The sequence below is a fragment of the Neoarius graeffei genome, chromosome 21, assembly GCF_027579695.1.
Source record: "Neoarius graeffei isolate fNeoGra1 chromosome 21, fNeoGra1.pri, whole genome shotgun sequence".
Classification (NCBI taxonomy): Eukaryota; Metazoa; Chordata; class Actinopteri; order Siluriformes; family Ariidae; genus Neoarius; species Neoarius graeffei.
Window position 1 is genome coordinate 30920835 of NC_083589.1, and position 13757 is coordinate 30934591.

Here is a 13757-nt window from a genome sequence, read left to right on the forward strand (position 1 = left end):
CTCTCAATATTTCCCATGGTATGGTGATCATATTGTACTTTTTAAAAGTATTTTTTCATCAGTGGCTAATCTCCTGTACCTTGCGTTTCATGTCCCAATCTCTGTGCGTCTCACAGAGCAGTTCCAGCTCCCTCACTCTGTTCTCCAGCTGAGTATTAGACGCCACAAGCTTCTGAATCTTCTTCTCAGCCTCAATCACAGAATCCTGAAATTCATCATGCAAATATTGTTGGCTTTAGGTGTTAGTAGTACTCCTGAATTCAGACCAAACATCATATTTAGTTGTACTGCTCTGTGGTGGGTTTCCCCAAAGCTTCTTAAGGCCAAGAGAGTCTTAAATTACCTCTTAAGATCCATCGTCAAGCTAACGTGCTTTTCCCGAACAACATCGTAGCTCAAGGAGTCCTTTAGTTTGCTCGGAATTTACTGTATGAGAGACCTGGACCACTCGTTCAAAACAACGAGCGACTCGCTTGCTGCCGAATATACAGACTGCGTGTTGCGCCTCCGAGGGACTCTCACAGTCAATGGGGGAAACTGGTATTGAATCTGCTGATGGTGTTAAATTATTTTTCTTGTACATTGCAAGTACATTAAGTTAATTCCATCCATCCACCCATTATCTGTAGCCGCTTATCCTGTTCTACAGGGTCGCAGGCAAGCTGGAGCCTATCCCAGCTGACTACGGGTGAAAGGCGGGGTACACCCTGGACAAGTCGCCAGGTCATCACAGGGCTGACACATAGAGACACACAACCATTCACACTCTCATTCACACCTACGGTCAATTTAGAGTCACCAGTTAACCTAACCTGCATGTCTTTGGACTGTGGGGGAAACCGGAGCACCCGGAGGAAACCCACGCAGACACGGGGAGAACATGCAAACTCCACACAGAAAGGCCCTCGCTGGCCACTGGGCTCGAACCCAGGACTTTCTTGCTTTGAGGAGACAGCGCTAACCACTACACCACCGTGCCGCCACATCAAGTTAATTATTACATAAATATACACAAAACATTATGAATATATTTCAATATGTTATGGAATTACATATGGATATCGTAATATCATATTGATATCGCCATATTTTAATCACATTTAACCCCATTAGGCAAGTGATTAACTCATTTAATGTCATAAATGAGACATATTTCTGCACCTCTGTGTCTGTGTGCGAGAGAGAGGTTTTGACCTGTGTGTGGTGTGTACCTAAGGAGCACGGGGAACACATTTACCTAATTATTTAGCTTATTATTTGCTCAGGGCGGCATGGTGGTGTAGTGGTTAGCGCTGTCGCCTCACAGCAAGAAGGTCCGGGTTCGAGCCCCGTGGCCGACGAGGGCCTTTCTGTGCGGAGTTTGCATGTTCTCCCCGTGTCTGCGTGGGTTTCCTCCGGGTGCTCCGGTTTCCCCCACAGTCCAAAGACATGCAGGTTAGGTTAACTGGTGACTCTAAATTGACCGTAGGTGTGAATGTGAGTGTGAATGGTTGTCTGTGTCTGTGTCAGCCCTGTGATGACCTGGCGACTTGTCCAGGGTGTACCCCGCCTTTCGCCCGTAGTCAGCTGGGATAGGCTCCAGCTTGCCTGCGACCCTGTAGAACAGGATAAAGCGGCTAGAGATAATGAGATGAGATTATTTGCTCATTCTTTCATGTGAACATTTGTTCATTTAGTTAAAAACATGCTCGGAATAAAAAAAATGCCAAAAATTTAAAATAGTTTCATTAATTGATTACCACATTATATATGTAATGCCTCCATATGATATTATATATTATCTTATTTTAAACACTTTACATTTCATTAGATTTTGGTTAAAAATGAATGCCATGTGACTTTATCAACTGCATTTAGCAACTAGTAATGCCTTCAGCAACAACATTACGATCGCCTTTAGCAACTACTAATGCCTATATTGGGGACGTGCATTGCAAAGACGCTCTTTGTCCTGTTGCTCTTTAGACTCCTTCTTATGAATGAGTTTGGGAAAACCACGTACAGAGACAACGTTCGTTGCTTAGGAGAGTTTCTCAGCTCGCTCTTTCGCTCTAAAGGGCGTTATCGGGAAACCCAGCCCTGATCTACAGTATCTAATGGACCATACAGCCACCAATACAATAATGCATGACACAGAATCCTTGTATTAATCAGACTTCTGATGAAATTTTAATGCATTGTTTTCCTGACAAAAAGTGTAAAAAATGAGCATCAAGTCTGGATTGCTCTCCTGAACCTAGTGCTAGAATCATCACCAAACTTCATTTCCTCCTGCATAATTGCCAAATTCTTCAATCCAAATATTTAAAATGTTCATATAATGGAAAACTTGATTTTTGGATTTTTCCCACAACAAACTGAGAATTTTATCTAACACTCTCAGAAAACAGAAAAGTAAATTAGAAAAAATAGATATCAGGACAGTCCCAAAAAATACATTAGAAAAAGATTTCTGTTTTTTTTTCCATCTTAATTATTGTGTGTAACAATAAAAAAAAGAAAAAAAACAAAAATGTTTGCACCTTTAAAGTGTAAATCAAATGGTGCTAACCCTCCAAAAATCCATTTTAATTCCAGCGTGTAATGCGACAAAACAGGACAAGTACCACGGGGGATGAATACTTTTGCAAGACACTGTAAAGCTGAATTGTGATTTATTTTATCGATTTCAAAACAAAGTATTTTATGTGACTCGCATAGATAAGCGACACAAGTCTGCGCACAATACATTTGCATGCTGCTTTTGAAGATTGAAATAATTTTTTTAAATATGATTTTTTAAAAATTGAAATAATCACTTGCATATTTATACTAAAACAATTATCCTCCTCAGGCTCAGTGAATATTGGTGAATAATTATTCCCTTCGCCTTTGGTGAATAATTGTTAAGTAACATGAAAAGTGTCATGTTTTAACAGTATAAATGGCCACGTTATAACGTGATACCAAATTATCACATTGTAACATGAAACGTTTCATGTAATAACATGAAAATATATTGTTATAACGTGAAAAATATATTGTTATAACAATAAACTTCACACATTATTATGTGATACTGATTTTTATGCCTCCGCCACCGTAAGGTGCAGGAGGCATTATGTTTTCGGGTTGTCTGTCCGTGCGTGCGTGCGTCCACCCCGAAACCTTGTGAACGCGATATCTCAAAGGCTAATGAAAGGAATTTCACCAAACTTTCACCATTTGTGCGCTTTGGGACAAACATGAACTGATTAGATTTTGAGATCAAAAGGTCTAAGGTCAAGGTCACTGTGAGGTCAAATGTTTGTCTGCAAACATTGTGAACACAATATCTCCAAGGCAGATGAAAGGAATTTCACCAAACTTTCACCATTTGTGGATTTGAGGACAAAGATAAACTGATTAGATTTTGAGATCAAAAGGTCTAAGGTCAAGGTCACTGTGAGTTCAAATGTCTGTCCGCGTGCGTCCATCCCGAAACCTTGTGAACGCGATATCTCAAAGGCTAACGAAAGGAATTTCACCAAACTTTCACCATTCGTGTGCTTTGGGACAATCATGAACTGATTAGATTTTGAGATCAAAAGGTCTAAGGTCAAGGTCACTGTGAGGTCAAATGTCTGTCCGGAAACCTTGTGAACACAATATCTCCAAGGCAGATGAAAGGAATTTCACCAAACTTTCACCATTTGTGGATTTGGGGACAAAGATAAACTGATTAGATTTTGAGATCAAAAGGTCTAAGGTCAAGGTCACTGTGAGGTCAAATGTCTGTCTGAAAACCTTGTGAACACAATGTCTCCAAGGCTGATACAAGTAATTTCACCAGGTCAAGATTACTGTGAGGTCAAATGTCCATCCCCAAATCACAACTTAATAAGGAGTGTAGTCTACCGGGCGGAGGCATCCCCATCGACGCCGTTGGCTTCGAGTTCTATCTTTTTTCTTTTTTCTGGTTTGGCAGCAATACGCTTCCGTAAGAAGCAGTGCTGAGATTTGCCCTCTATTTAAAAAGTGTTCAATGTGCTACTACTATAAAGGAACATTACAGTATGAATGCTGGACATATTAACCTGCAGTTCTGCTGTTAGTAAGAGTCTGTAAACGTAAAACACTACAGGGATAAAGTTAGGAGCAGAACAAACTTACTTTGACCTGGTCCTGAGGAACCTGAGCTGGTTCAGTGGCCTGGTTACACACTGGGTCTAAATGAAAAAAAAAAAAAAAAGCCATAATTTTCAGCCTATATTATATATGGTTTGAATACCAGACAAGCAGTAGTGTATCTGGGTGTACCCTTCTGATCTGGGTGTACCTCTACAGCACAAGTATTGACGCTTTTTCATTGATGTTCAATGTGTACTTGTCTAATGGGGCTAAGACTAAGAACACAGATTTTTTTTAACACATTCATGAACCTAAAGTCCTTCATGGACCTGGACAGAAAGAGAGATTGCAGTTCTTATTTTTATTTGCTATTTAAGAAGATTTGTTCGATTAATTATTTTAGCACAAATCCAGAGGTGGGAAGTAACAAAGCACAAATACTTTGTTACTGTAATTAAGTAGAGTTTTCAGGTACCTGTCCTGTACCATCCATCCATCATCTGTAGCTGCTTATCCTGTTCTACAGGGTTGCATGCAAGCTGGAGCCTATCCCAGCTGACTACGGGCGAAAGGCGGGGTGCACCCTGGACAAGTCGCCAGGTCATCACAGGGCTGACACAGAGACAAACAACCATTCACACTCTCATTCACACCTACGGTCAATTTAGAGCCACCAATAGATAGTTTTCACTGACGTCACGGCATTCCGGGGAACGCCCCCCAGCCGCCATCTTGCGGGGCAAACAAAATGGACCATCGCCACTACCAGCTACGTTATCTCGGACGAATTTATGAAGTTATATAGTCAGTTTTCTAAAATAAAGATCAATGTCGGCAAAATCAAGCAAACAGAAGTATATAGATACATTAGACGACATCTCGCGACAACGGTATGCAGCCAAACTGGCCTTGATTGGGGGAATTGACCCCTACGAAGTGGACAAAGATGCATTTTCAAGTGACTATGCAGGGCTGCTAAAGCCTGAAACTGCCAAAGCCTGCTCCAAAGCCTGAAACTGACTTCATCAAACTTTAAAGGCTGTCTGATATATACAACTTTATATATTCACAGCGCGCCTTTTGGCGGATGCCGCCTGAATTGCACAGATCCGATTTTTTTTTAGGGGGGGCGTTGGAGTGTCTGATTATAATTTCAAAGTAAATTCTGTATTAAAATTACTAAATAAGCAAATCCGTTACAGTCCATGAAACAGGAAGTATAAGGATGAGAAAAAAACAGTTTAAATCGGAAAGCTGCGCACATTTGCGCAGTCCTGCACACCGCTCGGGCTGCGCAAATGTGCGCAGCTTTCCGATTTAAACTGTTTTTTTTCTCATCCTTATACTTCCTGTTTCATGGACTGTAATGGATTTGCTTATTTAGTAATTTTAATACAGAATTTACTTTGAAATTATAATCAGACACTCCAACACCCCCCCTAAAAAAAAAATCGGATCTGCGCGATTCAGGCGGCATCCGCCAAAAGGCGCGCTGTTTGCATCCCAAACACAAATCAAATCATACAGAATAGACCTAAAATGTTTTTCAAAAATGACCCTTGTGTGAGTGAAGTGACAAGTTTCAAATAGAAACGTGACAAACGAGCGATATTAAGTGTACATTACAATGTAAACGTACACTCAGCGGTTCCAGTTAGGCATTCTCCAGAGATTATTCACATGATGTTTTGGTTTCCAAAAACAAACTTAAACACAATTGATTGTTTATTTAAACAACTTACCACTTATAAAATGATCGGAGCAGACTTTGCTGTGTTTGGAAAGCTGATAATCCTTGCGGTTGATTCTCGCAAGCCATAGATTTCTCCTTTGTATGCTGAGTTTGTTTGCTCGCCTTCGTGCTCCCGTACAGTGGGAATCCCATAAAAGCTCCGCTTGACTTCATCATTTGACCTATTACGACAGCCGTGAATACAACAGGTGTGCACCATTGCTAGCTTTAAAAAGCCTGCTTGGGTTCTTTTGAAGACTTTGTACTCGCGCGTTACAATGTGTGCTCAATGACCCGTACGGTAAGCTTGACCCGCAAGATGGCCGCCACTAGGGAATCCCCGACTCTGTGACGTCATGTGAAAACTATCTATTAGCCTAACCTGCATGTCTTTGGACTGCGGGGGAAACCGGAGCACCTGGAGGAAACCCACGCAGACATGGTGAGAACATGCAAACTCCACACAGAAAGGCCCTCGCTGGCTGCTGTGCTCGAACCCTCTGGGCTGTGAGGCGGCAGTGCTAACCACTACACCACCGTGCCGCCACTGTACTGTACCGTACCTCAGTATTTTAATCCTTTACATTTAAAAAATGGCAAACTTGATCAAGTTTAAAGAGACGTTGTAAAGTATCAAGCCAAACAAAAATAAATTTACCAAAAAGACAAAATAAAATATTAAAAATAAATATTTTAAGAAACTATCCATCCATTATAGTCCATGAGCCAGACTGCAAAATTTGGGCTTTCAGTATCATCTGAGGTGAATATGTTTCATGATATTTTTGAAAAGCCATACTATAGTAGAGTTGTAAAATTCATGATAGCAATGAATCGGTGGTAGCTCCTGCATAGTAGCGGGTTTATCTGCACCCCTCTTCCTCAGCTGAAACATACCAGACCCTTTATTTAAAGTACAAGTATAACCAACAATAAATGCTTTTTACAAGCAATAAAATGCATTTTAAAGACATAATTATACTTATAAGGTTGACATCATGTGTTTGATGTGTTTGAGTACATTAACTGGAAATGGTGTCTGCAGCAAGACCCACAGGTGCCGAGCCCTGTTGGATGGGGATGGAAGACTGAGCATGAAGATGGTGTTGCCAAATTAGTCGTAGACTGGATGGATTTAAAACCAGCACCAGAGGCCATCCTTGAACTCCTAGCATGCAACTGCACTAGGAAACGCGTCTCCCCTAACTAAGATGTACTGATATGTGCAAACTTTCAGAAGGTGAGAACCAAGCTTCTCTTCAGGAGATTCAAAGGCCCGACGAAGATGATGAGCATGGCGTGGACAGTGACGAAGACTATTAGAATATAGTTTACACAGGCTCATACATATAAAGAATAACACGTACTTTCATTTAGTTTCAGTTTAAACAAAATACCTACAGTGCAATCAGTTTCTATTAATTATTGAAAGGATAAATAAAGGATGTAGATCACATGACCCATTTGTTTTAATAATTTGATTTATATCTACACTGAAGAAGAATCAGAGACAATGTCAACAACAATAAAAAGATAAAGTTGAATAAACAAAGCTTGGAATGTCTCATTTTGAAAGCCAACACTTCAGTGTTATATAGCAGTAGCAACCCTTTGTGAAATGAACACATAGTAAGAAATATTCTATTTTTGTTAAATGTTACTGTTAGTCAGTGTTTCGTAGGTTTTGGTGGACAAAAGACATATATATATTTGTCAAATCAGCTTCAGCCTTGTTTCCATGTCTGAGCCATACTTTAAGGAGCACTGTTACCCACAAGCTACCATCGAATCATTGCTATCATGTGTTTTCTTACTGCTTTTGCTCCAAAATACCAGAAAATCACCATAAAACTTATTCACTTCAGATGATACCCATCAACCCTACTGGCTCATGGACTATTATCTGTAACCGCTTATCCTGTGCAGGGTCACGGGCAAGCTGGAGCCTATCCCAGCTGACTATGGGCGAGAGGCGGGGTACACCCTGAACAAATCACCAGATCATCACAGGGCTGACACTTAGCCCATGTTTACATTAGACCGTATCAGCGGATCATCAGATTAACGTTTTTAAAACGATTAGTGTGCACACAGCAACACCAATACACGATTTGCGTGCACACAGCAACACCAATACACGGATACGCTCGGCTCCGCAGGCATCCTGCGCTCCAAATCACTCCGCCCTGAACAGCAAGTGCCCTCTGGAGGGTGCGCACTCCAGCCCTGCGCAGCTCACACAGCGCGCGAGTGAAGTGCACAAGCTGTGATTCGGGACTGAGCCACTGTGTGTGTGATCCCAGCGCATATCACTTACCACTTGCAAGTGGAAGGATGGCAAGCCTAAAGACAATCATAACTACACAATGGGCAGTATTTGCATCAGTATTTGCAGTATTTTCATACTTTTATACTCTTTAATAAAAGGTGATACAAGGCGGAAGTCCGCGCCGTTTTTCAGCAGTTGTGTCACATGACCAACGCCAGCGAATCAGGAAGGTGGATGTCACAGTGACGTTGTCCAATGACGACGCCAGCTAGAGCTCAGCACAGCGTATCCGCGTATTCTCAATGTTTACACAGCACCGGAGCTGACACGATCTGGATTGAATATGTCGGGGTGGCCAACCAGTCGGAGCCCAAGAGCCACAATTCTTACCGTGTTACGGCAAAGAGCCACATCGGCACATGAACATGGGCACACAATTACCCTTCCTTCTGCGCGCGTGGACACACACACACAGCCACATTGATGTCACACTCCAACTTAACCAATGCCCCACACCAACATGATGATACATTTACTGCAGTACCAAGACCACAGGCCAGTCATTTTCAAGAGTGGCGACTGGTGAAGAAAATTGTAGGTGGGGCACAAAGGCAGACATTGTTTACATGTGGGGATTCCCCCCATTGGGGGGGTTCCGGGGGGCCTCCCCCGAAAAATTTTGGATTTCTTAGATGCAATTTCCTGTATTCTAGTGCATTTTGGAGTTACCTGTTTAACATCGAAAATGCAAAAGCCATTTTGATTCAGCTTGAATTCTCAATTGCATGACCTGCACAAGACCTGCATTCAAATAAATAAGTATTCAAATAAATACAGTCAGTCGGAAAATGGAAATTAAAGTGCTAATTTAATTTCCTCAAACAGTACAAGCTCCATAGGCACTGGGAACAGTGATCAGTGTAAGTGCAAATATAGATAAAATATAATACAATGCTCAAATTTTTGAAAGAAGAACACACGCACACACACAAATTGATAACTGGAAAACAAATGAACAAATACATAATGTATATACACTACATGACAAAAGTTTGGACACACCTTCTCATTCAATGTGTTCTGTGTTCTCATGACTATTTACACTTACAGTATACTCTACTCTCACTCAAGGCATCAAAACTGAATGAGCACTCACCCACTACTCAGGCTTGTGCGCCCAGCGCGTATCCCAAGCCTCAGCAGCAGGGATAGTACAATACTCACACACGCAGTTAGCATCACAAACGGTCACCCGCTACTTCAATGAGAAGGTATGTTCAAACTTTTGGCCTGTAGTGTATCTGAATTCACATCAGCACACATTCACATACTCAAATGTACACACATATACACACACACAGCAGAAGTGCTACTTGTAGGGGAATTTAACATATCATCTCACGCACCTGCGCATTTGTCATGATGTGAAAATACCGTAATGAAACCAAGCGAAGCACCTTAAATAAAATAACCGTAATTAACTGCAGTGAAGCGAAAACGCACATAAAACCACAAACGAACACCAACTTGGACGTGAAGGTGAGAGCCGCATGACACCAGGCAAAGAGCCGCATGCGGCTCGCGAGCCGCGGGTTGGCCACCTATGGAATATGTGGACGCTGGCGGATTCCCGTTTCCCGGCGTTTCCAGGCGGTTTAATGTAAACGGACAGTGCATCCGCGAAGAAAACGAGACAGATACGGTCTAATGTAAACTTGGCCATAGAGACAAACAACCATTCACACTCACATTCACACCTACGGTCAATTTAGAGCTAACCAATTAGCCTAACCTGCATGTCTTTGAACTGTGGGGGAAACTGGAGCACCTGCAGGAAATCCACGCAGACACGGGGAGAACATGCAAGAAAAACACAGAAAGGCCCCCGTTGGCCACTGGGCTCGAACCCAGAACCTTCTTGCTGTGAGGAGACAGTGCTAAACCACCGTATTGCCCTATTTATAAACTTCTGATTAGTTATTCTGGTGAACTTTAGCCAGTCATTGTGATCACTATATATATCACCAGTTAACCATCATGCTGAGCACAGGGGCCCACAAGGGTGTGTGCTCAGCCCACTGCTCTTCACCCTGCTGACCCATGACTGTGTACCAATCTACAGCACCAACCACATCATCAAGTTTGTGGATGACACAACTGTGGTGGGCCTCATCTCTAACAACGATGAAGCCAACTACAGGATTGAGGTGAGCCAACTGGTCCAGTGGAGCAAAGACAACAATCTCTTCCTGACCATGGGGAAGACCAAAGAGATTGTGGTCGATTTCAGAAGAGGTCACTCACAGCATCCCCCTCTGACCATCGACGGTGCTGCAGTGGAGAGGGTGAGCGGCACCAAATTCCTAGGGATGCACATCGCTGAGGACTTCTCCTGGTCCAACAACACCGCATTGCTGGCCAAGAAGGCTCAAATTCACCCCTACTTCCTCCGCAAACTGAGGAGTGCACGAGTCCCCCCCCCCATGTGCTCTTTCTACAGGTGCACCATTGAGAGTGTCCTCACTGGCTGCATCACTGCATGGTACGGAGGCTGCAATGCCTCCTGTCGGAAGACTCTGCAATGCATAGTGAACACGGTCAGCAAGTTCATTGGTACCCCTCAGCCCTCCCTTACGGACATCTATCACTCCCGTCTTACCCGCAGAGCCATCAGCGTCGCTGGTGACACCTCCCACCCTTCACACTCACTCTTCAGCCTCCTGCCCTCAGGGAAAAGGTACCGGAGCCTCCAGGCCTGCTCCACAAGATTACTGAATAGCTTCATCCACCAGGCTGTCAGGATGCTGAACTCAGGCCCTGTCCACACGGCAACGGATTCAGGTGAATCTGATAAAATTTTTTATCGTTTCAGCCTGGCGTCCACACGGCACCGGCGTTTTGGGTGCCCCAAAATGAAATCTTTTGAGAACGGGTTCCAGAGTGGAAAAATCTGGCAACGGAGCCGTTGCGAAGTCGTCTGGATAAGTAGAACGGATTTATTTACGATGACATCACAGCCACATGTGCTTCACGCCAGGTAGAAGTGTAACGAACTCGATGCAAGTTGTCAACAAATCCTATAACTTGGTTCATGAAACGCGCTTACAAAATATTTTCACTGTGAATATTTATTGTGTAATGGTGCAAAGTGAGAGAGAGAGAGAGAGAGAGAGAGAGAGAGAGAGAGAGACAGTGAGAGAATAGCCCTTAGGGCAGAGTCAATCCCGCCAGCAAAAATAGGGAAAAAAAGGAGCGATCTCACCTCCTCAGATGTTGGTTTAAGTCCGACAATACATTCCTCAAAAAGGGCGTAGAAGAATAAAGTAATCCATCAACACGTAGCATTCAATTTATTCCGGACCATTAAAGAATTCTGGAGGATATCAGAATGTTGGCGTACCGGCTTCCATCTACCCCCGTTCATTCCTCTTTCCGCGTCTCCATTCAAAAAACGAGCACGTGATTTAAAGGGACTATATCCATAGGATAGGGAGTGAGAAAGTGTGTGCGTGTGACAGTGACAGGGATAGTCACTGTGCGCATGCGCAGTTATGCGCATGCGTCTACTTCTATTGTTCTGGTGTCTCCGATGGGACCGTCTTACAGCGCACGTAGTGGTGTGGCATGTGTATTGCATCGTTTTCAACAATCGTTGCGTTGCCATATGTACCTGATATTTTACTGATCCGTTGCCCATGTGGACGCGATATTTAAAAAAAAAAAATCTCGTTGCCATTGTCGTGTGGATGTAGCCTCAGTCCACTACCTACCCCCTACCCCTGGTCTGTAACACATTCATTTACACAAGAAACTCGATCTCATCCGTTTGCACATCACACTACAATCATTTACATTACTGCTGTATCTGCTGCTATTGGTCATTTGCACTACTGTTCATATACACCTCATAAGTTACTCTTCTAAACACCTTCTCCATTACAGTTATTGTACTGTATTTGCACAACTGTTTGATTTTAGAGTGCATTTTTACCTATATATTAGTTTTTCTTAATATAAATATTTTTTTAAATCTGATTTTACAAATAAGGTGAGAGAGAAAAGGCATTTTGATTCTCCTATATGTCCTGGATATATAGTGAATTGCACAGGTGGACAGTAACGAAGTACATTTACTTGAGTACTGTACTTAAGTACCCTTTTTGAGTATCTGTACTTTACTTGAGTATTTTTTTTAAACTTTTGACTTTAACTTCACTACATTTGAAAGACAAATATCGTACTTTTCACTCCACTACATTTCTATCAAGGTCTTCGTTACTTGTTACTATGAAGTGGCTTTGAAAGTGGATGTTTTTTTTTTCGAAAATATGATTGTTTTTTTTCGCAGGTGACACTGAGACAGCCTATCAGTAATCACTAGGGTCACGTCACGTCCATAGACTGGATAAAATCAAGTTCAGTGATTTCTTATCAGCATTATTTAACACGATCAGTTGATGGCACAATGGAAGGAGGCGGTTCTTCTGGAGAATGCACACACCCATGGCCATACCTAGAACCCATGTTTTGGTTTTCTGAAAGGATTAAAGATTTGTTTCGTTTTAAATGCTTGCCGAAAACGGACCACATCACGGCCTACAAAAACTCGCCGTCCAACCTGTGGGAGCATATTGGCGTATATAAACGTTTTATTCCAAGAGAAAGCTTGCAATGAAGTTGTCTGTGCTTTTAGAGCTAGCGATAACATTGCAATAACTATAGTATGCAGTCTGGTTAGTCAAATGACTTTCTATGGATTTGCCCACCAAGTTGCCATCGCCTTGTCCACGGCTAACGTTAACACATAGCTAGTTAACTTGGACACTGTTAGTTAGCATGTAAAAATAGAGTTACGCTAACATGAATAACGTTAACTTATCTGAAGTGCTTTCAGAAATATGTTTTAGCATAATCTTGCCAAATAAACAGAACATAGAAATCTTTCTTTTCTAGTAGCGTTAGCTACCCAGTATGATTTCGAGTTTGAAGAGAGTTTGCTAGCATGTCAGGTGGAGCCTCACTGACTAGCTAGCTTAACGTTAAACCACTATGATGGCACAGCATGCGTTCATTTTGTGAATTCACATTTCTGTGTTTGGTAACGGCATTAGGTTTTGTAAGCGTTGTGGCAATAATACAACAATGCGTTGACAGAAAATGTACTTTTAATACTTAAGTATTTTTAAAAGCAAGTACTTCAGTACTTTAACTTAAGTAAAAATTTGACTGGAAAACTTTCATTTGTATCGGAGTAACATTTGACCAGTGGGATTTGTACTTTGACTTAAGTAATGAAGTTGGGTACTTTGTCCACCTCTGGTGAATTGACAATAAAAAATCTTTGAATCTTTAATAAGCTAGACAGCTTAAAGTGCACCTTAACCAGGATTGATCTCTAAACTGTGCTACCTGTGAACTAAAAGACTAAAAGTAATTAAACGTGGTTGAATTGTCACTGTTGAAGCAGAACTCTGTTCATATGCTTACACTGTCTTGAGGGGAACTAGTCAGCTAGTACTTGTTTCACTCGGAGACATTTGGGGTGGGAAATACACAAGAGGGTTACCTAGGCAACCAGAGCCTGGCACTTTCAGGCGACAAACTCTAAGCATTCACTTAAAAAGTGTGTATGTCACGTGCTTAAGGCCAGGTGTTTAAAAGCCACGC

At 42.1% G+C, this 13757-nt stretch overlaps 1 protein-coding gene across 1 annotated transcript in view; it reads right to left on the reverse strand.

Moving 5' to 3' along the window:
* The window catches only part of LOC132869952 (golgin subfamily A member 4-like), a 63117-nt gene that overhangs the window by 22831 nt on the left and 26529 nt on the right, over positions 1-13757 (reverse strand). Inside the window, 2 exon segments of the mRNA XM_060903518.1 lie at positions 80-205; positions 4132-4187. Of these exon segments, the coding sequence (XP_060759501.1) occupies positions 80-205; positions 4132-4187 (182 nt within the window).